Source organism: Corapipo altera, unplaced genomic scaffold (genome assembly GCF_003945725.1).
Source record: "Corapipo altera isolate COAL_440 unplaced genomic scaffold, ASM394572v1 61305, whole genome shotgun sequence".
Classification (NCBI taxonomy): domain Eukaryota; kingdom Metazoa; phylum Chordata; class Aves; order Passeriformes; family Pipridae; genus Corapipo; species Corapipo altera.
This window is the reverse complement of record NW_020884909.1, coordinates 4729866-4756539: the sequence shown is the minus strand read 5'-3', so window position 1 is coordinate 4756539 and position 26674 is coordinate 4729866. Positions and strand designations below refer to the sequence as shown.

Below are 26674 nucleotides of genomic sequence, written 5' to 3'. Positions count from 1 at the left end.
GAGGGAAGATACTGTGTTATGGTAGGCCCCTGTGTTGCTCCAGAAGGAAACCTCTAACTCCAGAAGGAAACCTCTAAAAATCTTTTTCTCACCAAAGTATCGAGAGACACAGAACTTCAGTATTCCAGAATTCACCAATTCCCAGTCGGTGTGTGCACCAACATGCACCCATTCGCTTCTCCCTTCTGAGAAACCCTCATCTCACACACTTCGATCCTCGACCCCCAGCGTGATGCTGAGCAACGGCATGTCCATCTTCCAAGGCCAGATGCCCGCAGGACAAGAACCCAAACCGCAGGGTACTAGGGAGAACCGGCACGGCGGGGTCCCAAGGACAGCTCCGTCACACGGCGCCGAGGGCACTCACGTCACGGGGCCCCGAAAAGCCCGTGCCGAGGGGTCCGGAGGGGACCGACGGCTCCTCACCCCCGGGAGAAGCGACGCCGACGGGTCCGGGGGCTGCAGCCGCCCGTGCCCGGGGTCCCTCTCGACGGGGCCGCCGCCCGAAAGAGGGGTCCGGGGGGGCGCGAAGGAGGAGGCAGCGCTCGTCCACACCCCGCTGAGGAAGTGGCCGCGGCTGCAAAAAAAACGAGGAAGCGGCGGATCCGGCGGCGCGGAGAGAGGGTCCATCGGCGCTCCCTCCAAGGCTCGGCACGGCAGAGCCGCCCTGCCCAGCGCTCCATCCCTGCCGGCCGAGGGAGGAGGCGGCGGAGCGGGGCCGAGCGACCCGCGGGCAGCCGTGAGTAGCGGCCCGGCCGCCAGCACGGGGAGCCGGCTGGCCCGGCGACACCGCCCTGCCCCTGCTCCGGCCCCCGGGGCCCCGCCGGGCTGGGGGCCGGGCCGGGCCGATGGGAGCGGGCGGCGCTGCTGCAGCATCCCGCGGGGTTCGGGGTGTCGGGGAGCGCGATGACGAACCGGCACAAACGGGAGCGGGAGCGCTCAGCAGCGGGCGGGGAGGGAGGGATGCGGAGGGAAGCGCGCTGGGACGCGGGAGAGCGGGCATCCGTGCCGGGGAAGGAAGGGAGCGAGCGGGCGGCTGAAAAACGCACCACCGCCAGGTTTCAGAAGCGCTGAAACCTTCCTGTGCTTCCAGTGGTTCGGGAAAATAAAAGCCGCCAGAAATTTAAATCTAAAATGTAGGGAAAAAAAAAAAAAGAAGAAAAATTGTTTTCACTGTGTCTCGGTGCGTTATTGCGCTGGCAGGTTTTAAACAAAGACAAGTGTACGCAAAAGTAGGGCTTGTGTCTAAATGGTGTATAACCTGTCAAAGCTTCGATGCCTGACAAAATGTCTTTAAAAATGCGGGTTTTTTCTTATGAAACTTCCCTATTCTGTTTCCCAGAAAACAACTGTAGTTAATGTTTTACTAGAAGTGCTAAAAGTAGTTGATTCTGGAAGTAATTTCTCTTTGTGTTATGTGTTCTGCCAGCATTATTCAGTTACCTTTGTTAGCACTGTACTCCATAAAACTTTATGTTGTAGTTGTTCAGATGAGTTTCAAGTGATGTTATTTCGGACAAAGATAAACGATACTTTTGTTAAGTGAAACAATCGAGTAGAAGAGTGGCAAGTGGACTCCCAGTCTGATCAGGTTACATGATGAATCAATTATTGAAAACGATTTTAAAACAAATTATTCTTCTTAAGAGCATTAATATCTTCTAAATTTTTTTATGTTCTTTTCTGTTCGGTTTCTTTCATGCTCTTTTTGTCCACAGAAGCTTAGATCTCCTGAGCCCTTGAGTTGAATCCACAGAATAATCCATGGGAAAAAGCATCCAGTATAGAACTACTATCAGCATGTGTAATTTTGCAGTCTTGGAGGCCATAAACAGTAGAAATGTAGGGTAAATTAAGGCAGTCCACTTAGAGGAACTGTGACTTCTTTTTTTTTTCTTCATCTCTCAGTTCAGCATTGAGTGATAGACAAATAAGGAAGTTTGAATGCTGTTTATATTGTGACAGTTATCCTGTGGGGGAGAAAGATTATAGTTATATATATGTATATTTTAACTAAAAGGTTTGAAATCAGCTGTGATGCTTAAAAATGGCTGAAATAGATAAAAGTATATAATTAAAAGTTTCACATTCACTTGAGATACCTGTGAAATATCAAGAGAAATAGAGTTGACATGTTCTGGTTTTACTTCTGTTAAAAAATATTAACATTTTGTCAAAGCAAAGGTGAACTGTGCAGCTTTCCATTTTGCACAGAGTTGCAATAATGATAAAAGAGAAGAATTAGATCCACAGTCACAGGTAGAAAAAAACTGAAATTTATTTTTAAAAGTAGCTAGAAGTTTATATTGAGCACAAAATAACAGATTGGAAGACTGATGGTGAAATTATAAACTGGTCTTAAGCACCTTTAAAGATACCAGTGACAAAAAAAAAAAAAAAGTAGAATCATTTAATTAGTCTCCTATCCTTTCTTTGGTATCTGTTGTGCCAGAGGCACTGGAATTGGGAGATATCACTTCTGAAATGTATGTTGTGTTCAGAACCATAAGTTTTTTGAGGGTTTTTTTTCCTTTTTAATCCTTTTTCAATATACAGAAAACAATGAGTCTGTTGTTGTTGCTGTTTTGAATACTGTGACTGTAAGAGATTTTTTTTTGCATCTGAATTCACTGAAGATTCTAGGTAGTGTCATCCTTTTCCCAGTTTTATAGACTTAGGGATAAGTGCCTCAAGATTTGTTGTGTACAGATTGTGCCAGAATCTGCTTTCAGTTGCGTGTGTTTAGCTCCAGAATAGCACAGCTGAAAAGGGGAACTTGTCTGGGTCTATATCATGATTACAAGGAATACAAGACTTATCTTTAAATGTGAGTAATACTCACAGAAAAATCATTCCAATGAGCTGTTTAAAACTACTTCTTTTTTACTTAAATGTACAAACATGCTGAAGTGAGTTGCTCAGATGGGACAGGAGTACTTGTACTATTCAAGGAATCTGTTAAACAGCTGAAGATGCACTTGAAGGTGTTTGTGAGTGTCAGTAGTAAGGTTCAGTCATAAGAATGAAAATTTCTCACCTTGCAAGGATTTACACAATCAGGTTCTTAATGCTTAATTTAATTAAAAATAAAAAGGTATTTTAAATTATAGAGAAACAATTTTGTAATCCACTTTAAGAGTAGTTTTGTTTGCATTTGATGAAAGAAGAAAATCTTGGGGGAGGAGGAGAAAGCAGCTCATTTTATGTCTCAGCTGGCACTTCTGGAAACGCTTTTTACAGAAAAACATTCTTAATGTCTGCACCACTTTCACCAACAAGCATTATTAATTTCTGCAGTTGGATTTAAGCATTTTGACCACTCTTGCGAGAAAAAGAAGCCTTGGGCTTTGCAACATCCTTCCCTATTCTTTTATGTGGTAGAGCATAGTGCAATACACAGTTATAGAAATTTATCTGAGGCATAGTTAAAAAAAAATTGATCACAAAGTTTTTGGTTCGTATTTGCATTTTTCTCCTTTCACTTAAGGTTCCAGCAGCAAGATTACATTGTTAATGTTGTCTAGCTTTTAATTTCATGGCACAGGGTAATGTGTAGGCATACGATTAAGCAGAAGAAAACCTTTTACCACTGACTTCTGCCTTTCATGTTAGGGTGATGGGAAAACATCAGCATTGTAAGTGGAAGAACTGTGAAGGAACCTATAAAGAAAGCCTCCACCAAAAAGAAAAAATTCCAGAATTTGCTGTAGGAAAGGACAGTTGATAAATATACATTGTGTTTGACACAAAAATATCACCTACCTCGAAAAAATAAAATAAAATTTAGTAGTTTTTCTTTACATTCAAAAGTTAAAATTAGATTATAACTTCCTGTACCTACACATACAATGATTATTAAGTGGTCACTTCTTTAAAAGCAGCTCTTCTAAAAATGCAAGAAAAGGTAAAAATATTTTTGAGACTTATGGAGATCCTAATGTTCTAAAGAAACTTCAGTATATCCATATTTGGACCAGTGTTATTTTATATCTTCTTAATTCTTCATATGAAGAGATTGAGTGCACCCTCAGCAAATTTGCAGAGGACACTAAGCTGAGTTGTGCAGTTGAGTTGACACTCAACTCAACTTACACCCTGAAGGGTGGGATGCCATCCAGGGGGACCTGGACAAACTCAGAAGTGGGTCCATGGGAATCTCATGAGGCTCAACAAGATCCAGTGCATCGTGCTGCACTTGGGTCAGGGCAACCCCTGGTATCAGCACAGGCTGGGGATGAGCAGATTGAGAGCAGCCCTGCTGAGAGGGACCTGGGGGTGCTGGTGGGTGAGAGACTGGACATGACCCAGCAATGTGCACTCACAGCCCAGAAAGCCAGTTGTGTCCTGGGCTGCATCCAAAGCAGCGTGGCCAGCAGGGCAAGGGAGGGGATTCTGCCCCTCTGCTCTGGTTAGACCCCACCTGGAACCCTGCATCCAGCTCTGGGGTGCTCAGCACAGGAAAGACTTAGACCTGTTTGAGTGAGTCCAGAGGAGGGGCACTAGGTTGATTAGAGCACCTGTCCTGCGAGGAGGGGCTGAGAGAATTTGTTTTGTTCAGCCTGGAAAAGAGAAGGCTTCAGGATGACCTAAATACTGCCTTCCAGTACCTGAAGGCAACCTACACGAAAAAGGGAGAAGAGACATTTTACAAGGGCAAAGTGACAGGACAAGGTGCAATGGCTTAAAACTGAAAGGGAGTAAGTTTAGATTGGATATTAGGAAGAAATTCTTTACTGTGAGGATGGTAAGGCACTGGAACAGGTTGCCCAAAGAAGTTGTGGATGCCCCATTCTCTGGATCCCTTTCCCCACCCACGACGTGGGGTGGCCCAGTTCTAGTTCCATTTCCATCTGAAGAACCATTGCGACGCTTTGAAGGATGGGGAAAGGGAACTCCAGGGGTTTCTCAGGGGTCTTTTCAGGCCCTGAGCCTGGAGGGGAGAGGTGCTCCCCCTTCTCCCCCCAACACATGGCCCCATGGCCAGCAGGGAGACAGGACACCGGGCATGGAGAGGAGGCAAGAGGGAGTTTATTGTTGGGGATGCTACAGTTATAGGGTTTAGGAGGATTCACAGAGTAACCAATTAGAAGTCTCAAGGGGCTTACAGGAACACCCAATCACAGGAAGGGGTTAACAAAGGCCAATGGGAAACACCTCAGGACACCTTCCCAGGACACTCCTGCATGGATAACATGGGGGGGGGTGCTGGGAAGAAGAAGCATGCGTTTGCAAAGAGACTACCAAAAGCCATTTTAAAACCTGTTTAAACCACAGTTTTCCCATATAATGCAGGTTTAGTGCTACACCATTCCTGGAAGTGTTCCAGGCCAGGCTGGACTAATCTCTGGACAAACCAGTCTAGTGAAAGGTGTCCCTGTCCACAGATCTAAATGATCTTTAAGGTCCCCTCCAATCTAAGCCATACTATGATTTTATGATAAGGAGAGTGCCATGAGCCTTCTGTTTATAACAGGTACCAGAGCAACTAAAGGAAAATTAACATGTATTAGAATCTAAATACCAGAGTACAGAAGTATGATACAAATAGTTTATCCAGTTTCATTGTCACTCAGTGTGCAACAGACTGAGGTTGCATTGTATTGGTTGACCAGCTAGGACTAACCTGTCATTCCTCCAGCTTTGTCCTAGTTTGCTTTGGGATGGCGTTCCTCCTAACAGGTAATGATTGCCAGGTGTCCTGAATGGACAAAATGTCTGGCAATATTTCCAACAACTATTCTTCTTTTCAAAATGTAAAGAGGCAGCAGAAGGAATCTTTCAGCACTGACACTGAGCAGAGGTAAGATGTGAGGTGCTAAAAGCTTTGGTAAAGAAGCAGGACTTTAGGCACTGTAGGGTGTAGGTCCAGACGTGTAAAACCCTGAGGCAATGCCTAGGTCAGGGGTGAAGTTGAAATTGGTGGGAAACACAATTGTAACTGGGGATAACTAGAGAAAACACATTCAGGAAGTGTTAAAGTAGGATATGTATCAAGGAAACAGAGATACAATGCTTAAATATCTTAACATCGTAAATCCTTGTCTTAAACAACAGATTCAGTAAAATGAGTAAGGAATCACCATTAAGTACATCAGCCACAACCTATTCTTACTCTCTTGGTTAGTCTTCCTCTTACTTTTTCCTCTCTCACTGGATGAAATAATGAAGTAGGTGAGGGGAAAAAAAAAAAGAAGAAGAACAAACAAACCAAAGAGGAGAAAACCACAAAACTTTCAAGACCACAGTGTCTAGAACATAAAGAAGCCAAGGTACTGTCTTTTAGCTAAAGCCACTCTGACTGAGAGCATCCGTGGGATGCTAGATCTAAAACTGTGCTGCTGCTGTACACAGAGTGGGTCATTCTGCTTTAAAAAATTCTGGTGTGGATATCAAAATTGACTCAGTTTAAAACAATGTCTACATATTTCTTACAAAGTAGATTTCTTGATTTTTTTTTTTGGTAGAGTTGCCTGAAAAGTTAATTTATTAGTCTAGATTCAAAAACTCAGGTTAGAAATCAGCTATAATCCCCCCCCCCCCCCCCCCCAAATTCTTGTAAAATACATTAGAGATAAACTTAAATTGAAAAAAATCTTTTCATCCTTTTTTTTTTTTTTTGAAAGACTACAGAAAAGGAAGCTGTTGTGTACTTAGTACACTGAAGTGTACTAAGCAGCTGCTTATGGATAAGCTTCTACTCTGGGAAACTCAGACCAAATTTGATAACTTGAATCACGAAGTTCATTCTAGGGAAATAAATTAAAAAAAAAAATTAAACTAAATTTTATCAAGGTGAAAATCTTCAATATCATAGAATAATAGAATTACAGAAAGGTTTGGTTTCAAAGGGACCTTAAAGATCACCTAGTTTCAACCACCCTGCCATGGACAGGGACACCTTCCACTTGGTCGAGTTGCTCAGTATCTGAAATATGGGGAATGTTAAGTAAAGGAAGCAACGTTAATATGATCATCTTTGACATAAAGTGTTAGATTTTACTGCTGTATTACAAAGAACACATATGAATTCCACAGTGTTTTGCTCAAAATTTAGTAAAGTAAGCAGGATGTTTAAATAAGGATTATTTTTGCAAATCAGACAATGGTATTTGAAGGAGTGGAACATCTTGCAACTCTCTGAGAATGATCATTTATTGAAAATAATTATCAAGAGTTAGAGCACTACTCTGAACAGTTCTGGTCATGCACGCAGCAGGACACCCCAGAACTGAAGTGGTCATCTAGGGAGGCTTTGAGTAACCATTCTGCCCTCATGTTATCATGTGCAGTTGGTAAGGAATCTCATGCTGCCTTGGATGACAACTGTGTGACAATCTTCATCCAGTGGATGCATCAAAGATCTGGCCTGCAAGTATTTCTGTGCACAGAAGTACAGGGAAAAAAAATCCACTAAGGAACTCAAAACTACTGGAACACGCTTTCTGCAAAGGGTGCAGAGCTGTGTTCACTTGGAAGCAGTGGTGTGTTGAGGGAATGATGTCAAGAAGTGTGAAATCCATTTGACTCCAACTCTTGAGGGACAAGTTTCATCAAGTGAAGGCAGCTTTTGCTCATCCTGATGTAGCAGCTGGCCATAGTGACAGTCACCAGTGGACCACGTAGCAACGTAACCCTTGATGCTGTGCAGAGCACAGCACACCATGAGAAAAGAAGCCTGACCATGAGCTATTTTTTTCCAGCCTGGCAGTTTGTCATGCAAGAGATAGGGAAATACTGCCTATTGGCCCAGAACACGCCCAGGCCAGGTGCATCCTCTCCCTGCCCGGAGTGATAAACAGGCCTTGTCAAGGGTGTTTAATTGGTCCAGGTGTTGCAAATGGGCTGACTCTCTGGGAGGGGAGGAGACAAGAAGGCTTGTGCCTCTCTCTCTCTCTGTCTAGCATTTCTGGACCATTCTATGTTTTACATGAGGGATGGGGTTAGGTTGGAGTTAATCCAAGTTGGTTGTTTGCTGGCTAAAATGGTTCCTGCACACTAAGAGGCTGTTTGATCCACTCTTTAGACCAATAAGAAGTAAGTTTTATCTGTGCTGCTTATTCTGAGGTAAAGGTTGGTATGGGGAGAGATGCAGACTTGGTCTTTTCTGGATGGCTGATTGACTGATGTGCTAATTGGTATGAGGGGTCTCTTCTTGTATGCAGTCTGTCTTTTTTGATGTGTGTGTCCTCACAAAAGCTAGTCAGGAAGAGCTAGTCAGGAAGACCCCTTGCTGGAGGATACCATTTCTGGAGAGAAGCATTCCTTTGATCTGTCTCCTAATTAAAAAGTTGTTAAATTAAAAATTCTTTACCGTGAGGGTGATGAGGCACTGGAACAGGTTGCCCAGAGAGGTTGTTGATGCCCCATCCCTGTAAGTGCTCAGGGTCAGACTGGATGGGACACTGAACAACCTAATCTCGTGGGAGTCTTCCAACTCAAGACATTCTATGGTTCTATAATTCTAATTATTACATAGATTTTAAAAAACTGGTCCTTCATATTGGCAGTCAGGCTGTGTGAGCTAACATCGCATCTTCCTTTCAAAAAATAAAATTGCTTGCCCATTCTTCCATAATTCTGGGGGTGTGAATTCTTTCTGAATGTAATTGACAGCAGGAGGTGAGCTATTTGTGCTTACGGTGCCTCTAAAGCAGAAAATTAACCTGGCTAAAGGCTTCTAGCAGGAATTTTTCAAAGAATAATGTAACACAGCAAGGTTTTCATAGACTAGAGAGGGGCACTGGGAAGGCTTGATTGGTTTTGTAGAAACTTTCCTATTCTAAGAGCATGAAAAACAAGTTATTTTTGTTCTTGCAATAATTTCTCTGCTTTATATATAAAGCAGGACACTGAAGACTGTTTCAGGTCACAAAATAATTGAAAGAGGAACCTACCTAATTTTGCCACTCTGACTCACAGTGAGCCCAGTCCACTGAGGCATCTCTTCAGCAAAGGCTTTGGTGATCTCAGACAAATGAATGAAATATAGTTGTGTTGTTTGCTTAATAATAAGCCATGGCTAATATTCATGGCTGAGCAAATGAGACCATTGCCTACATCTGTAGCCCCTGACTAGGAACCAAGTAGAGACAGACAGAACTGCACAAAGAAGTGAAGCTCGTACCCTTATAATAGCTTTGGAAATATCAGCCTGCAACAATTAAAAAACTAGTTTAAAAAAAATTTAAATGAAGATACTGGAACCTAAAATTAAACCTATCTTTTAGGTCTGCCCACTAGCAAAACCAGAGTGGTGTTTATCCTGAGTTTTGAATGACACACATGGCATTTTGCTTTAGTCCTGTGACTGCTATCAAACTTAGAGACTGCTGTAATAATGTTGAATTTCTGCTGTGATTTTGGGGTTTTTTTTTGGATGGAGCTTTTCTTTCACCTTTTGTTTCGTGTAGCAGCTTCCTTCTAGAACTGATGATGCTTTATTTCTCAGGAATGCCTTGTTTACCAATGATTTTGCTAAAAATGTCACAAGGATTGCAAAACAAATGTATGGATTGTACATCCATCCACACTTAGAGCCTGATCCTTCTTAATGAAGCCAGTCTTTCTCAGTTCTTGTGGTAATAAAAATTCACAGTATCACCAGCTCTGTGCTCAGGGCTTCAGTTTTCTGGTTTTTTTGTGTGTGTGTGTTTGGAAATGGGGCAGATATTCCAGGTTTTGCCTTCCTGGAAAAAGAGAAGTACTTTGATTCAGCAATGCTGTTGGTGTAACATTATGGCAGATCTCCTTTGTCTGGCAACTTCTTTGTGAGTTGTGAAAATCAACTGAAAGCAGTGAACCTTGAAAGACGATTTTGGAGTAATTTATGGCAGGGCAAAATTTAGTGACAGTTAGATGTGTCTTGGTTTTACTGTGCTATCCTGTCCATAACAGTTTTGTCATAGATGACCCTGTAAAAAGGAAAATATATTCCACCTGTAAACATGCAATGCTGTCATGCTTAATGTCACTGCAGCTTTGAACCTGAAAATATCCAGGCCATTGGGTAGACAGTTCTATCCCTTTTTAGTGAACCTCCTTTCAAGTAAGCTGATTTTTTTGTTGTTTGTTTGTTTTTCTCTTCACATGTGTTCACTGACTTTGTAAGTTCATTTCACAGCTCCCTATGTGCAGCCAAAGTAGCCTCTGTGGCACATAAAAGAGTTTTACTTTTTACCATAATTCTGGAAAGGAAATAAGTTTGAAACAAAACCAGAAAGGAAATATATATTTATATATAAATAAAATATATATTATGTAACCAAGCTTAGTAGTTCCTGAAGTACTGAGGAGTAGTTTTGGGCTCTATGAGAAAGACTTTTGTAACTGCACCCCAACCCAGGTTTTTTTGGGTTTTTTGGCCACATTGGGAAGAAACAGTTATCCCAGCACTCTCCTTTGGTCACTACAGAGCCACAGCTGGTGTTGGTAGAGTCTGTCTGTGCCAAAGAAGTTTGTTCACATCTTGTCACGGCAGGAAAATGAGAGACTAGAGAAGTGTCTGCCGGCAAAATCTTGAATGTTTTCGTTCAGATTCCAGCTCATCCCTGATGGTTCCATTGCTTACGTGGTGGTTTTATAGGGACTGATCACAGTCGAGTACTTTGTCCAAAAGGAAGCAGGTTTCCATACAGATGATGCCACCTGTTTGCAGGCTGAAATGCTTGCTTTGACAAGAGGCATCTTTAGCCAGAGGCAATGTTTGTGTCTGTGACAGTTGTAAGAATTGAAACGGAGGCAAGGGAACAACTAACAGGCCATGATGGGGGTGTAGAAGGAAGTGTCGATATTTTTGTGTAAGTGGTTTTGGTTTTCCTTTTTCTAAAGGAAAAAAAAAAGTAGATTTTTTTGGATTTTTGTTTAGTTTGTTGTTGTTTCCTTTTTGCGTTTTTTTAATATGTGTGAAATTCATAGGGTTCATACGTCTAGGGAAAGAATTACTGCAAGGCATAAACACCTGGCTTTTTTTCCCCTCACTTTTTTTTGATAGTATACTGAGCATTTTAAAAGATCAAAGATGAAAAACCTTATTAGAGGAAAATTAAAAGATTACCAAAGACATGAAAGTCCTAAAAGAGAGGTTCTGTGAGAGAGGCAGTAGATTCCTAGCATCAGTGAACAATGGTTTTTAGTGGTTAATACTCCTCCATGAGATCAGTACAGAAGTTTATGTAGAAAACCCCTGAACAGAACACGAATGTTGTGGTGCTTTTTCTAAGCATCTGTTGGCCTCATAATAGGGCAGTAATTGTGTTGACAAGTCAAGTAGTATTTCCTCAGGAAATATTTCAATAGCTAGAGTGCCTGGAGTAGTCTGATGATATCAGAATGTCAGATGCAATTTAGAGTAAATGAGGGCATTTCTGGCATGCTTCAGGTGAATAGAAAATATCTATCTATCTGTCCTCAGTTTAGATTAAAATTACTCCAGAGAGTAAATCCAAGGGAAAATATTTCTGAAGTCGCAGGGTTTTTAAGCTAATGGTAATTTTAGTTGTGTTCACGATATTTTTTTTCAATTCCTCTTCTGAATGACTCTTTGACACGGGGGGAGATAAACGGTGTTTTCCCCAAACCTACTAGGTGAAATAGCAATGCCACCTGTCTAACTGGCTTTTTTTTTTTTTTTTTTGTTCTGATGTGGCCAAAATTTACACGAACAAGGGCAAACACCATTTTCTCTTGAGCTGAGAAAGGTGCTAACGAGGCCACTAACACCAACCTCCCGCAGACTGGACAGTCCCAATGGTCTGATGATAACTGATGGTGGTATTAAACCCAGTTTGTGAACTCCCCAGCAGAAAAGTCTTCTAGGGTCAAAGCTACCACATTCCCCATTTTTTCCCAGACAGACTTTAATGAATATACAATTCTGATAAAGAATACATCTCAGTGTTTAAAAACCCTACCAGAAACACTGTGGTTGTCCTTAAAGCATTGCAATAAATCAGAAATATCTCAAAGAAAGAAAATACTTCTGAAACTGGACCGTTACAAAGTAAAATATGGAACTTGACACCCAAGACTCATATGTCTGATAAAAGTGCTAAGGAAAGAGGCCAGTGTTGAAGAAAGAATAAAAGTGAAATTTGCTAAAAAATAACACATCCTCTGTGTATCTGACACCGTTGACCAGGAGCAGACGTGAAACCACAGGAAAGCCTTTGGAGATAAAAGAAGACATATTTTTAGGGTCTGAAGTAAGGTGAAAAACAGTGCAGCATAGCTTATACCATCAGTAAAAGAATGCAGAGTTCAGAGAGAGGTGTTTGATTGTACGAAGAAAGCTTCTCATGGAGAAGTTGGAGAAAACACATGGAGAAGGAGGCCCAAGCACATGAGTGGTGGGAATGTTGCTGCAGGCTGTAAACTGGTTAGAGACACAGTAGGTGCAGACTGAGACACACTGCCCTAAAAATCAACACCCAGTAAAGGCACTGCCCTGAAGAAGGTCAGCAAACTTAAAGAAATAAACTGGTGTCAGTTTTCCCTTTTAGACAGTACTATGCCATGTCCTCTTCAGTGCAGTGGATGGGACATTGTTTGGAGATGTCTACAAAAGTTGCAAAAATCACCAGTGTTACAAGTGGAATTACACAGGATTTCAGATTTCTTCAGTAGGTCAGAAAATTCACTCTAGTGTCCTGATCAAACTCTACTTAGTTTGAATTACTTGAGAAAATGATATTCTGCTTCATTTCCTTCCGTAATTACTTTTAAATATTTACTGTATTCTTCCTTTATTCCTGCATAATTCTCTCATAAAAAAGTCCTCTCCTAAGTTCTGGATAGAGATTAAATCTTCATGTTTATGCAGAAAGGTAAAGAAGACATTTAAAAGTAATCTGATGAATCAAATTAAGACCACAATTCAGCTGCCTATACACAGTGGAAAGTGATTTTAAAGGTGAAAAAATGAGAATAGAACAATAATTTAAATCCATTTTATTTGTTAAAATACTATAAAAATGTAAACTCTTTAACAGTGAGGCAATAGCAGTGGATTTATAATACTTTGATGGCAGTTATGTCAGAGTTTACATCAGTTTTGAGTATACCATTAAGATTCTACTTAAACCCTGAAAGAACCAAAATGTTTAATATAATGCATGAAGTCACTATTCAATGTTTATTTCTAATTCCATTCATGCTGAATTCCTTTCAGCTTTCAAGTGTGTTACATAAGTTGAAAATGTAGAGAAGAATCTTAGAACAGAAACTTGTAGTGTTTTTCTCAGAGGCATACATCTTGATTCCAGGAATCCCAATTAAATAAGAACTTTAGAAAAAACGCATATTCACAATGTTCTATTATTACTGATGTTTTTCTGTGTGTGACTAGGGAACTGTTGAAGTTATGTTGGTGCTTAAAATATCACCCTGTCCTAGAACAAATTGTTTCAGTTTGCATATTTTCATCATTCTGCACTGTCTAGTGAGCCTTATGCATCCTTAAGCATGCAGAAGATACTTGCTCTAAACTTTACCTTCGTACATTCCTCACAGAATACTACTTTGAAAAAACAAGGAAACACAAAAAAATAACTCTGTTCAAATGAGGAAGTTATTTGTAACACTGTTTCACCACTACATGGCTTTTGATCTTCTGTCACGCTTCAGTCATTTTGCTTATGGATGAGTAAACTGATCCATCAGAAGTCCCTAAGTCTCCTTCCACATTTTTGTTTGGTCTTTTTTAGAAAGATTCATCCTCCTATTTATATTTTTATATATATATATTAAAGTGGAGATCAATAGGTAAATGATATTATACTCTTTGCCATGCAAACCTTTCAACAGAACAGTTATTCTCTCTTTATCCTCATCTAAATATAAAAGATGAAATAGAAGTAAGCTCAGGGTAGCAGGTTTTTTCCTTGCACTTTCCAAGTGGGTTTTCCTGAGTTTTACTCTTCTGCTTTGAGGGAATGTTCTGCTTCCCTTTATGCCTGGAACGTGTGAGATACTAAACTCTTGTGCTATGTCCAGAGCACCCACCATTTCAACATTGATGAGGAAGCTGCCTGAGAGGAAGTGGGTACCTAATTTTCCTGTGTATTTGCATTATACTTTTTCTTTCGTGTAGGATAAACTTGATATTTGCATGAATTTTTAGCTTCCTTAAAAATCAAATTTAACGGCCAAAGGGAGAACTGCACTTCAGACCCTCTTTTGTTTTTATGCTCACGCACATCTCCTGGGTAACTGACCACACTTCCTTCAGCCTCCTTAAGGATAAAGCTCTACATTCAGCCCTTCAGGCTCTTAATCTCCATCTTACAGTCACACGTTTGTAGCTCTGCTCACTTGAAAAACTCAGCACTATTTGTCACCTGGAGGAATTTAGAAGAGGAGAAAACTGAGAATCCAAATATGTTTTCTTCCACTGTGTTGCTGGCCCTAGAAGGGTATTGTACTCCTGAAAGGAAGGCAAGATTTTGAAAGTCCAACCAAAGAGAGCATCCTTCTCAAATTCACGCATTCTTTCAAAATTGATAAGAAATTTTTAACCATTATCTAAAGTTTTGTGTGTTTACTTGGCTCCTTGCATGCCCACGGAACACTACATCAGTCCAAACATTTCCTACCATTGCTAAACACTGAATTCTTCAAGGTTCTTCACACCTTGCCTGAAATCTATCAACATTAACCTGTTTTGCCAAAGTAAATCAGGCCTTTGTTGCCTGAAACAGTAATGAATAAATCACTTGTGAAATCTATGAGACCATAAGAATCCTGCTGTGGTTCTTTCCATAACTGAGAAATATTCTCTATATTTTAGAAACTTTTTATAGCAGGCCTTCTTATTATTTGAGTGTTTAACTTCTTTATTTTACGTTCTGAAGATTTAAAAGGGCGTCCCTCATCAATGCCATTACTGGCATTTCATCTAAATTGCAACCAGTGGATTTTTTTTTCCCCGTCTCTGTTTTAGGAACTTGTGTCTGAACGAATCATCCTGAAGAGTGTATAGTAAATACTGAGATTAATCTGAGATTAAAAAATACCCTGAGGAGTAGCCTGATCTGAAACACATCAAAGTCAGAGTGAATTTAACTTTCAGTAGCCATCAGGATTTTTGTAGCCAAGGAAGGTGAGTTTACCTCCTCTAGCCCTGCCCACTCCCTCTGTTCCCCGTCCACAAACACACTTTTATTTTGGTAGATCTTATTTTCAGTCTAAAGTTCTTTATCTTTTTAAGACATGAAGGTTCTAACATTTTTTTCATTCTGAAAATAAAGGTATGGCAAAAAGGAACTTTCATTAAATACTTCCATGAAAATAAATTTCTATAGATAACGAGTGTGGTGGTATTTTTGATTTTGACATTTGTTCACTACAGTGTTACTAAGGTGCTTTGAACAGGTACCTCAGTGCAGTACTACTCTTGGGATGAGACACACTGGGATTATTTTGTCATTTGTTCCAAGTATGTTGTGCAGTGGTGTTGAAGAGCCAGTGTCAATTGTTCATCCACCCAAGTTCTTTCATTCCTAAAAACTTAGCAGAAAATCTCTTCTCTTCCACCCTTACTGAAAGTGATACTGAATACTTGAAGCCTGCCTTCAAGGGCCAGTTTGCCAGATGTGGGGTGAAGTATATTTGTTTCCTAACCAGGAGTAGGTGTGGTGCAGAGTGGAGTAAAAAAGAATGACATGGTAACAAGTTTGTCTGTGGGAAACAAGTAAGCAGGAATGAAGGAAACAGGAACTACAGCATTCAAAATCTCCATACTTGTAATGACTTTCAGAGTAATAGAATCAAAGAGTCACAGAAGAATTTATGTTGGAAAAGATCTTAAGATCATCAAGTCCAACTGTAAACCTAACATTGCCAAATCCAATATGAGACCATATCCCTAAAGCACCATGTGTGTAGGTCTTTTAAATACCTTCAGGATGGTGACTTAACCACTTCCCTGAGCAGCCTGTTCCAATGCTTGATAACCCCTTCAGCAAAAATTTTTTTTCTGATATTCACTCTAAACCTCCCCAGTACTACTTGAGGCCATTTCCTCTCATCATATGACACAGGCAAGAGACTGACACCAACCCTGCCTGGAGTGCCTGGCCCATGCTACTGTCCCTTGCAGCAGAGTTGTTCTCCCCCATGGCTTCCTCAGTGCCTGATGCCATGTCCTGCCAAGAGAGACATGTGAAGTGACACAGCTTGCCTTGTGCAAGAGTGGAAAAGTCTGGGAAGCATCAGAAGGCTTTGGAAGAGGGGAGGCAAAAGAAGAACCTCTTGAAGGCTGGAAAGCAGCCACAACCCTGGGGCAGGGCAGAGAGATGTGGGGCTGGACCGGGCTGTACCCTTCTCTCTGCATCCCCTTGGAGTGCAGGGAGAGATGGGATGGATGGAGAGCAAGAGGAAAGCCTTAATCTCCTCCACACCTCCCCAGTGCTCAGGCTGAGGTGTGTGAGTTGCATGTGGCAGGCTCTGGCAGGGTGCCAGTGGGCCCTGGGAGATGAGCTGCTCCCTCCAAAACTCCAAGCCCCCACACCATCCCCCAACCACCACCAGACTAGCACAGGGTACCTGGAAGACGTGGTCAGGGAAGAAAGAGGAACTTGCTGAGAGTCTTCCCTGCTACCAGTGTGCCTGGCACTCTTGCATTCACAGTCCCAGGACATGGGTTCCTATGGAACCCATGGCACTGTGCAGCTGGACAGAGGGAAGAGAGGCACTGGGAGGGGCTGCAGTTGTACAGATCCCAGAGCTGCTGCTGTCCCCTTTGCCAAAGCTGATAGAACAAGCTGAACATCCCACAGGAGGCTGCATGTCTTGTGTGTGCATCCACAGCAGTCCTGGAGAAACTGGGGGGGAACAGGCACTGCTGAAAAACATCAAGGTCACAGACTGTCACAGGTGATGTTACAAGGGTGTCAGGCACTGCCCCATCAGGGAGGCAAATGCTCCAAAAGGGGCAAAGACTAATCCACAGGATATTTCCCCTTGTTGAACTTTATTAATTTCCTTTCATCCCAATTTTTCGCCCTTTCCATGTCCCTTTGAATGGCAACACAACTCTGTGCCTATGATGTTTCAGGCACTACTCCCTGTCCTATGCTATCTGTGAACTTGCTGAGGCTGGACTCTTCCCTTTGTCCACTACCCTCATGAAATTCTTAAATGATATTGACCTCAGTCCTGATCCTGGGTTTCAACTCTACTAACTGGCCTCCAGCTGGACTTTCTGTTATTAGTTGGAATCATCTGGCCCTGCATTATGCTAATGAATGGATCCATTCTATCTGAGGAAAGCTTTGTCTAGTACAGTCAAAAATAGTCATTTTGCATAGTATTTTATGCAGAATCAATTTTCAGTGGTGATTTACTGAGGATGCCTTGCATCTATTCAATTACAACTTTCTTTTGCAATGAATAGGAAAAAAAAGTTACGTCAGTAGATCAATATGTGATCTTAAACCAGTAACTTTTGGTTGCAGACCACAAGAGTAATAAAAAATATGCTACACGAAGCTCTGTTTTGTAGGGTTGCATTAGCTCTGCAGCTTTGATGTCTGCCTTCCTTGGGAAGGAGGGAGAAGACCGTTGCACAGTTTGGCCAGCTGCAAGCCAAATGGGCTACTAACCCCATTCACATATAACCTGAACTGTTTAATGCTGACTCCACAGAGTGCTACATGGCTTCTTTAAAATCGTGCCTTCCATTTTACTGTGAAGTGCTAATTATTTTTACTCCTATGTCTTTCACAGCAATAGAAGCACAATCTGAACTTCTGATCCTTTTGTCCACTTCTAGCCAAGGAGATTGTGCTGGTTTAAAGGTAAACCAGCTGGGGAAAATGAACTCAACCCAAAAGAGACATTATAAATCAGAATAACAATTTAATAAAATAATACAATAAGTGCGATTATACAGACAAATAATTGTTTTTAACCCACAAAACCCAAATATATAACCCAGCACGCTGGGGCATGAACAAAGTGGTGTTCTTTGGGCCCCCTCTTTGAGTCCAAAGTAAAGGGAGAGGGGAAAACCTGTGGTGAGAGTGATGATGCAGTCTGGTCAAAAGTGGTGGTTGCAGTCCATTCGAGGGTGGTGGTCTCAGTCTGGTTGAGAGCTGTGATCTGCAGTCTGGTTTAGAGTGGTGGTCTGCAGTCTTCCTCTGGATCCCACGAGTGGTTAAAAAAGTCCCAAGACTCCAAGATTATATATTCTCCAGTTCAGGCAGGAATGCCCAGTACTTTCCTCAGGGCGGGGGTTCCTCAATGGGCGTGAGGACAAAAACACCCTTCTATCTCGAAGGCCTCTTAACACCCAGTTTATAACCTGAGGAGTCAGGCTGCTCTGGACGGGGGGGTAAATAGTCTATTGACAACAGTTTCTGAGAAATGGCATGGAAGGCTATAGAATACACAGGTTTGGGTTACACCTATCCAGTGATGAACTGGTCTCAGCTGTCCTAACTAGGACAGTGATGGGAGGTGGGAAAAGAGAGCTGCAGTAACCTGAACAAAACAGAGATAACCCATATTGTATTTAGTACGTTGTATTTAGCATACTGATGGTCATGGCTTTCATATTAGGCATGTATGCATACTACCTAGTATACATCTTGGAAAACAAGAATAAAAGATGTCCACTGATACAAAGAAACAACAGTTATTTTCCTTTTATGTACTTGCAGTATTGTTTAATTAGCCTAAAATCCACGTAATACACTACACATAACAGAAGCTCTCACCTATTTGGTGTACTTGAGAATATTTTGATATTAAGTTGTCACAAATGAACTTAAAAGACAAGGAAATAAAAATGCTGGCAATGAGGTTGTGAGCTATTTCCTAAGGAGAAACATTATCTAACACAGACAATGTAAACATAAGCATATAGTGCTAGTTTTATTCAGAATTTAATGTGTTATTTGAAAGTAATTTTGGGGGATTTTACAGATGTGCAGACAGTAATACTTTGTGGAATTTTTCTTTTCTTTTTAGGCAGAAAGGTGTTTGACTGTTCCTAAATGGCATGCCTTCCTTTTTATGCATCATAAACTGCAGATGTAATGGTTTGGCCAGTCCTGATTAAGCAGTAGTTGGACTGGGGAAGCGTTTGGAGTGGAAAGTATATGAATAACCCATAATGTTTGGAAATTATTAATGATTTGACTGGTGAACTTGCGATTACATAGTTAATTGTGGTTATGGGACACTTCATCTGACAAAAAAAGAGCATGTCATAACATATAATAATATAATCCCCTATCTGTAAGATATATTAAACACGTATTAGAGATTGTTTTTATTTTTATGAATAAAAGAACTGAGGATATTTTTGTTATGATCACTAGTATTCTTCAGAGATGCTGTATTTGATTCTCATCTATGTTTTTGTTGGTAGTACACTTTCATATTATTTCAATATAAGCTGTTTGAAATTGAAACTATTCAAAAAGACAATGTCACTTTTTTTTTTTTTTTACCATTAAAAAAACTAACAACTGATAAATCTCTGTGGAGAGAAATGTTAACTGTTTAATTTCATGCTTAGATATGGTTTTTTGTCCATACTCAACCCACATACTTGCATACACTTCTCTTACAGGCAAAATTATATGTCATAAAACTATTCTCAGTTAGTCTTTCTTACCTAGTTATTTCCTCTTATTGAAGCAGGCCAATAAAAAGAATGGACAGAGACATTCAGACAAATGAAGATGTCAGGACCTCTGTATAGTTAAGCAACACAGTAGACAGGGAAAGAGTTAAAAGAAAGTTGAGGGGTTATAGAAAACCTTTTTATTAGTATATCACAGGGAAAAAGTTTCTATTGAGATTTAAAAACACAGCTTCTAACAAGATTAAAATACAAGTGTGATCTTCATTCCAAAATAATTTTTTTAATTACCAACCCTATGTATCACCAACAAAGGCATTACCAACACAGCCTCAAGCTGCACCAGTACAGTTTCAGGCTGGACATCAGGAAGAATTTATTGACAGAAAGGGTTGTTAAAGGTTGGAAAGGCCTGCTCAGGACGGTGCTGGAGTAACCATCCTAGAGGCATTCAGGAAACAACTGGACAGGGCACTCAGTGCCATGGTCTAGTTGACAAGGTGGTGGTCAGCCACAGATTGGAATCCCTGATCTCGGAGGTCATTTCCAGACTAAATAATCCTGTGATTCTGTTAACATGCCGCACACAAACCACCATTTACTGGTTTATCCGCTTTTTTTCAACTGATACTCATGTCTCTGTCTGTGTATTTTCAGATACTGGGTTTGCTACTCGGAAAAGAAAAGGGATGGCTTCCAACACAGCAAACCCTGCCAACCACTTGCCGTACTTCTTCGGCAACATCACACGTGAAGATGCCGAGGAGTACCTGATGCAAGGAGGAGCAAGTGATGGACTGTACTTGCTCCGCCAAAGCCGGAATTACCTGGGGGGCTTTGCCTTATCCTTGGCCCACGGAAGGAAGGTCCATCACTATACAATTGAGAGGGAGCTGAGTGGCTCGTACGCTATTGCAGGAGGCAAGTCACATGCCAGTCCTGCTGAACTCGTTAAGTATCACTCAGAGGAAGCTGATGGCCTTATCTGTCTACTGAGGAAACCTTTCAACCGACCACCAGGCATTGAACCCAAAACGGGACCCTTTGAAGATTTGAAAGAGAACCTCATCAGAGAATATGTCAAACAAACTTGGAATTTGCAGGTAAAACCAGACTGACCTTGCCATGAAGTGGTCTTTGAGCTGGGAGAAAAAGAGATTGCAGTGTTTGTTTCCAGCTCTTGCTGTTGCGAGGTAGTATTTTTTCACAATGGAATCATAGCCGTTTGATTTTGAACAGTGGGTTGTTTTTCTTCTCCCCAGGAAATGCAGTAACTTGGCCCTAAGTGTAGTTTCCCTGAAATTTACAAAACTTAGAATTTCTATGATGTCTTTGGCTAGCATAATCTTATCTACTACTGCGCTAACATATCTCATCAGATTTGGACCAAAAATGAATAGATGTCATGAACAAGATACAAAAATTGTTTCTTTGATTGCTCTTAGCTCTGAATTTTTATTAAATGATATTTAGAGAGGCACGGTGATGTGACGACTTGTTTTGCATCCTCCTCTCTTAACTGGTCTTGTTTCCGTGATGCTAATTTAGATTATGTCCAAAACTAACTTTTCCTGAAACAAAGGAGTTTCTACATTGCAGTGTAGAACTGCAGTACATTCAGTACTGCATATGCCAAGCAGGAATGTTCCATGTGAAGGATGGATTTTTTTCCTGAGAATTACTATGAAGAAGCCAGTCTTAACAGGGCAACGCTAGTACAGGGGGCTGCAACAGGAATATTATCTCACCTTGAAATGCCATCATGAGTTACCTTTATGAACTCACAGATCTACACAAGGTTTTTAATCTCCTTTGCTACTAACAAGTAACCCTGTGAATTCTGCTCTGTGAAATATGTGGAGCAATCCCCAAACTGGCAAAGGCTGACACTTATTTTCTGCAAGTGCTGAGGCTCACAATCACAATTTTTCTGCAGAGTTTGAGCCCAGTCTAAAGGGAGGCTGATGAACTCAAACTAAAAACTAATGAAACTAGGGGGTTTTGCCCTGAGATTCTGGGGCCCGTTTAGAATTGGTAGGTTATAGATGAGATTAGAATTATCACTTCACTCTAAAATTTGGACCATTCTGTCTGCTCTGGGGAAATTTGCTTTGATGTCTTGGACATAAACATGCTGCAGCAATGAAAAGCATGTTCAGATTATATCAGTACACTGCCATAAGATGTGTAATTTGGAGGTATGTTTGATATCTCAGACTGACACTGTTTACTTAAGTATGTCTCACTGGCATAAAAATAAGACTTTATTTTAAATCGCAGTATAGCATATTATAATACAGTTAAATTCTGCTGTATTAAGGGCTTCATTTATTGGCTAATTTTTCTTCTTTTTCTCAGAGGTGCAGGAAGAACCCCATTTTTGTGATGTTTAGATTACCATACGTTAGTTTTTGGTTTAAAATCTTTACAGAAACCAGGCCTTTTCTTCACATGCAACAAATACACTCAGATGTTGGATGTCCCAGAATCAGTTCCAAAAGGCTGGGAGTCTACCTGCCATGTTTTTATTGCAGAAAATAGTGTGACTGTTCCACCATACTTTTACTACTCTCCAGGGCCATGCTCTTGAACAAGCTATCATTAGTCAGAAGCCTCAGCTGGAGAAGCTGATTGCCACCACAGCCCATGAAAAGATGCCGTGGTTCCACGGGAGGATCTCTCGGGAGGAGTCAGAACACCGTATCCTCGTTGGGTCAAGAAACAATGGAAAATTTCTGTGAGTGCATTTTTTTTCTGTGGTATTGCTTGTTTGCCTACAGGGCTGCTGTAAAATTCTTCTGAATAAATCTCAGATGAGAACATGCCCTGAAGGGTGGCTCATTCGCAGTGAGAGAACCCAGCCCAGCATGATAGACGTGACGTGATGCTTTCTACACTGAGCAAGTGCCTCACCTAACTAAAGATGGGAAACTGTAGCAAAAGCATGGGATACCTGCAGGGTTGTCCACTGGGACCTGCTGGAGCCCAGGACAGCCCCTGGCTTCTGCAGCCCCACTGCCAAAACCTGACTACCTGTACCCAATACGTACATTTACTAAACTGGTGCAATTATAGGCAAACTGCCTGTCTTGGCAACTGTTGGGATCTGTATCTGCCAGGTCTCCCAGGGACAGTGGTGCTGCTTTGTTTTGTGGGTAAGCATACTGGAAGAAGGAATTGGTTCTACCTTGACAGCACCACCTTGTGTCTGCTGCTTACCATCTGCATTTGCAGGGCCTGATGTCGTTTTGTTTTCTGAGAACAAATGTACCGCTCAGGATAGTGACAGGCAGCCATCAGTAAGGACTAGAGCCAGACAAAGACTTCTAACCGAAAAGCTTTTCTTTTGGAAAGTCTTCATTTGGAAAATATCAGTGTTTTGAAAGAGCCACCTTTTGTCATTCTCCCCCTCCCACTCCAAACAAGAGAATAGTTATATAATGATAGAAAACGAACCTTAAAAGTCATGGCCGGGTAAGGCTCGCTTAGAGGTGTGTAATTTCCGAGAGAAATTTCGTCACCTACATGTGTAACAACTCCGTCACTTTACTGATTTGCTGTAACTCTACCACACAGGAACCAGTAACTCCTCTAAATCTTAATTTTCAGTGGAGTTAATTCCTATGAAGTCTTACCTATGAACATGTGGAATGTAGTGACATCTCATTTCTTGAAAATTCTTTCCTTCGCTCAGTCCTTGAATTTTTTTGTGTCTCATGCAATCAGCCATGCATTTGCATTTTTAGCCTCTCACTCTGTGTTTCTGAGTTTCACATCCAGAGGGTTGTTTACCCGGTTGCTTTCGTTGCCAAGTGTGACAAACCCTTGTCACAAATTTGTCACAGATTTTGTTACATCTGTAATAAAAAAGTCTTACAGAAGTTCGTGGAGCCATATATTTTAGTTATCACAGATTCATCTTTTATTAGTGCTTCTTCTCACCACACAGGAATTTCATGGATTTTATGTACATAGTTGCTGTCCTAGATTACCAGCCCAGCATTACCATTCAATACTCCTTTTTCTTGACTAGTGACTTTGCTAGTTTCTTTTCCTACGTTTTAGACACAGGGTCAGGTGGATATGTATTCTGAAATAAAACATCAATCCTTTCTTTTAATGATCTTTTTTTTTTCTTTTTCCTAAAAAAAATATTGCCTTATTGCTTTCTGTTTCAATACCTTACCAAATCGATGTTATAGCAGCTGAGTAACAATGTGGATCATGTATTAAAACTTGCAGCTTTTCCAGTTTACCTCATGCACATATTGGTTTCTATGTGGCCAAAAATGTGGGGTGGGGGGGAGAAGAAGCTAATTTTTCTCCAAAGGATCCATTGGCTAATATTTCTTAACAACAGTTGTAGGCTTTGGAATAAGGGAGTGAGACTTTTTAGCAAACTAGACCTTTTCAGTCTCTATTATAAACACTGATCTCATTTAATTTTCTATAAGCGTTCCTACTGCTTTGAATAGAAATACTTTCCCAGCATTTCCCTGTGTTCCTTAAAGATGGCCTAGGAGACTACTGTCTGCAGTGACATGCTCAATGAGCTGTGTGGGAAGCATTCAGGCCTTGTCCCACAGGACTGGTTGTGTTGGTGGGTCTGTACCTTACACAGTTTTGCTGGAACTCAGGTGGCTGCTTTCATATCAGGTAGATAAACCCATAGAGGAAAAATGCCAACTTTGGGGCTCTCTTCAAACCATAAGAAGTGCCACAGGAGCTTAAGTAATATGAATATATAACTGCTAGTGTGTTGAGCTTGGGTCCCTCTTATTAAGCATAATAATGTTTACATCTGCATCTGTAGGGTGTTTTCCAATGCATTGATTGTCCTTGCACAGACTTCCTATCTGGTCAGTTTAGAGCTTAGTAACCACTCGCCTGCCATTTACTTTTATGGTCTCAGGGAAGAAACAGAGCAGCAAGAGAAATAATGTGCTGCTCATTTGTGTCAGAAATCCATTATTTTGTCTTCCTGAGCCTTTCTAGCTTTTAGATCCATAGACCTAGAGGCCCACAGCACACAACAAAAGGACTGTCTAATTCAGAGAGGTTTTCTGCAGCGGTTCGCTTAACATGGACTTGCTCAGAAGGTGTTGAGAAATAAACTAGTCATTTCTGGCTGACTGAAGCAGCATCAGCAAAGCTGCTGTGTGTGAGAGCAGTGCATTGTTTTACATTTCAGGCACAGACATCACACAGCTTCACTTACTGAGCAGCAGTGCTTGGCAGAATATTCTGTACGTCTGTGAACTGAAGACTGTGAATTTGTGGATGTAGCTGCTCAGGGACTGTTTTTTCTTACGCTGGCTGATATACTCAAGCCTGGTTGCTGACTAAAAAGTAAAACTTAGACACAGTCAAGGTCTAAGACAAGTTTGCTTGTTGAGGTAGGAACTGGAGCCTGGGAACATAGAGGGAAGATAGATTTTTAATGAGATTAAATACTCCAGGGCTATTTAACAATTCCACAAACCGATGCTAGTATATGACAAAAATCATATTTTTATCATGGAAAAAAATAATAAATATTAGAAGACTAGAATATTTCTATATATTTTTAACAAGTCTCTGAAACTTCATTGCACCAGAAATTTGCTATCTGTCTGACCTAACTGCCTTGAAACAAAATCCAGCACAGCAGTCTGTGTGAGAACATATCTAAATCTAGATTTCCTTAGCACTGCTTTGCAGCACTACAGGATTACAAAATCTAGGATTATTTTTAATATATTAATTATGGAAATAGTTGAAAAGCTTCCTGACTGCAGTTCAAAATATCATGAATAACACCATAAGGACAACACTACAACTCACTCAAAGAAAAATTCTGAGCTAACTCTGGGTGTTTTACTAGGGAGTTTTCAAAGGTCTTTTTTAAGTTTTTCATGAGTAAAGAGTCGGTGAAGTAAGAATGTATGTGGATGCTAAAGAGTTTGTTTTCAAACTCCAAACATAGCAACATGAAATGATTTCAAATAAAAAGGTGTCCTTCTCTTCTGGGAAGAACACTTAGGTAAGATTGCCACTTGGCACAAAGTTTGGAGAAAAAAATATAGCAGTGGAATAGAAGTAAAAGATCTCTAAAAGGACATGAAGAACAACTGAAAATAGAGAACTTTAAGCCCCTGTTAAATTCATTAACACACTTTGCATTCTATGTTGGATGACAATTCTTGACCAAACTTCTGAGTTTTATTAGATTTTGCCTGGTAGGACACATTGATCATAGATCAAACTATTAATATTGGTAATACTGTTATTGATATTGTAATAGTATTTATGTTTATAATGTATCATAACATATTTATAATATTGTTGATATTATGTATGTGACTGTACACGTGTGAACCAGTTTAAAAATAATTGTAACTGTGCTAATAGTGACAGAACAACAGTATAAGAAAAGTCAGTTTTCTCTACAGTTTCACATAGGAAACAGCTCTGTTATGTGGTAAGAGTTGGCACATCTTGATTTGTCATCAGTAATGACCACTTCAGTTACATGAACATGTGATCTTGCATGTGTATTAGAAACCAGAAGTTCTGAAGTTGGAGGGGGATAAAGAATATTCAGAAAGACTGTTAAACTTAAAAATCAACATTACAGAAATGTAAGTGAAGGCATTGCATAATTAGCAGTTTAGTCTCTGTAAACTTTTTACATGGGTTCACGGGTGTTATGTAGTTCACATAAAATATGAACAGTTATGTAAAAAGAAAGTAGAAAACTATTTTGGCATCATATGAATGTCTTCAGCATGCAATGAGATTACTAAAGAGGACAAAAGTAGTTTAGACTGTTAGAATGATTCACAGCAATGCCCGTCATGGCATCCCATGACATATAGAAACTAAACTGTCTCTTACATGTCACAGTAATTAACACTAGTAAAAACGTTTCAAAATAACAAGTTTGGAATTGCAGTTGTCTGTAGGAGTCTTCTTGTCTTTTTCTTGATCAAAAATTTCTTTTCCTATTATACTTAGCAGTCTATATTTACACTAACCTTACTGCCTTCTAGGACTTTCCCACTACTAGGGTGCATGCTGATCTAGGAGATTTATCTGACCTTTTAGAGT

General features: G+C 40.6%; 1 protein-coding gene across 4 annotated transcripts in view; it reads left to right on the top strand.

Annotated features, from left to right (window-relative positions):
* The first annotated feature begins 444 nt into the window (after nucleotides 1–444).
* The window catches only part of SYK (spleen associated tyrosine kinase), a 50475-nt gene continuing 24245 nt past the window's right edge, over nucleotides 445–26674 (top strand). For 2 of the 4 annotated variants that reach the window (XM_027653102.1, XM_027653103.1), the window contains exons 1-3: nucleotides 524–739; nucleotides 20243–20688; nucleotides 22162–22322. In XM_027653102.1, the coding sequence (XP_027508903.1) occupies nucleotides 20275–20688; nucleotides 22162–22322 (575 nt within the window). In that variant the 5' untranslated portion in view covers nucleotides 524–739; nucleotides 20243–20274. Of the gene's footprint in view, nucleotides 740–20242; nucleotides 20689–21582; nucleotides 21620–22161; nucleotides 22323–26674 lie in introns of those variants that run through there. The other 2 variants (XM_027653104.1, XM_027653106.1) reach the window with 2 other exon arrangements.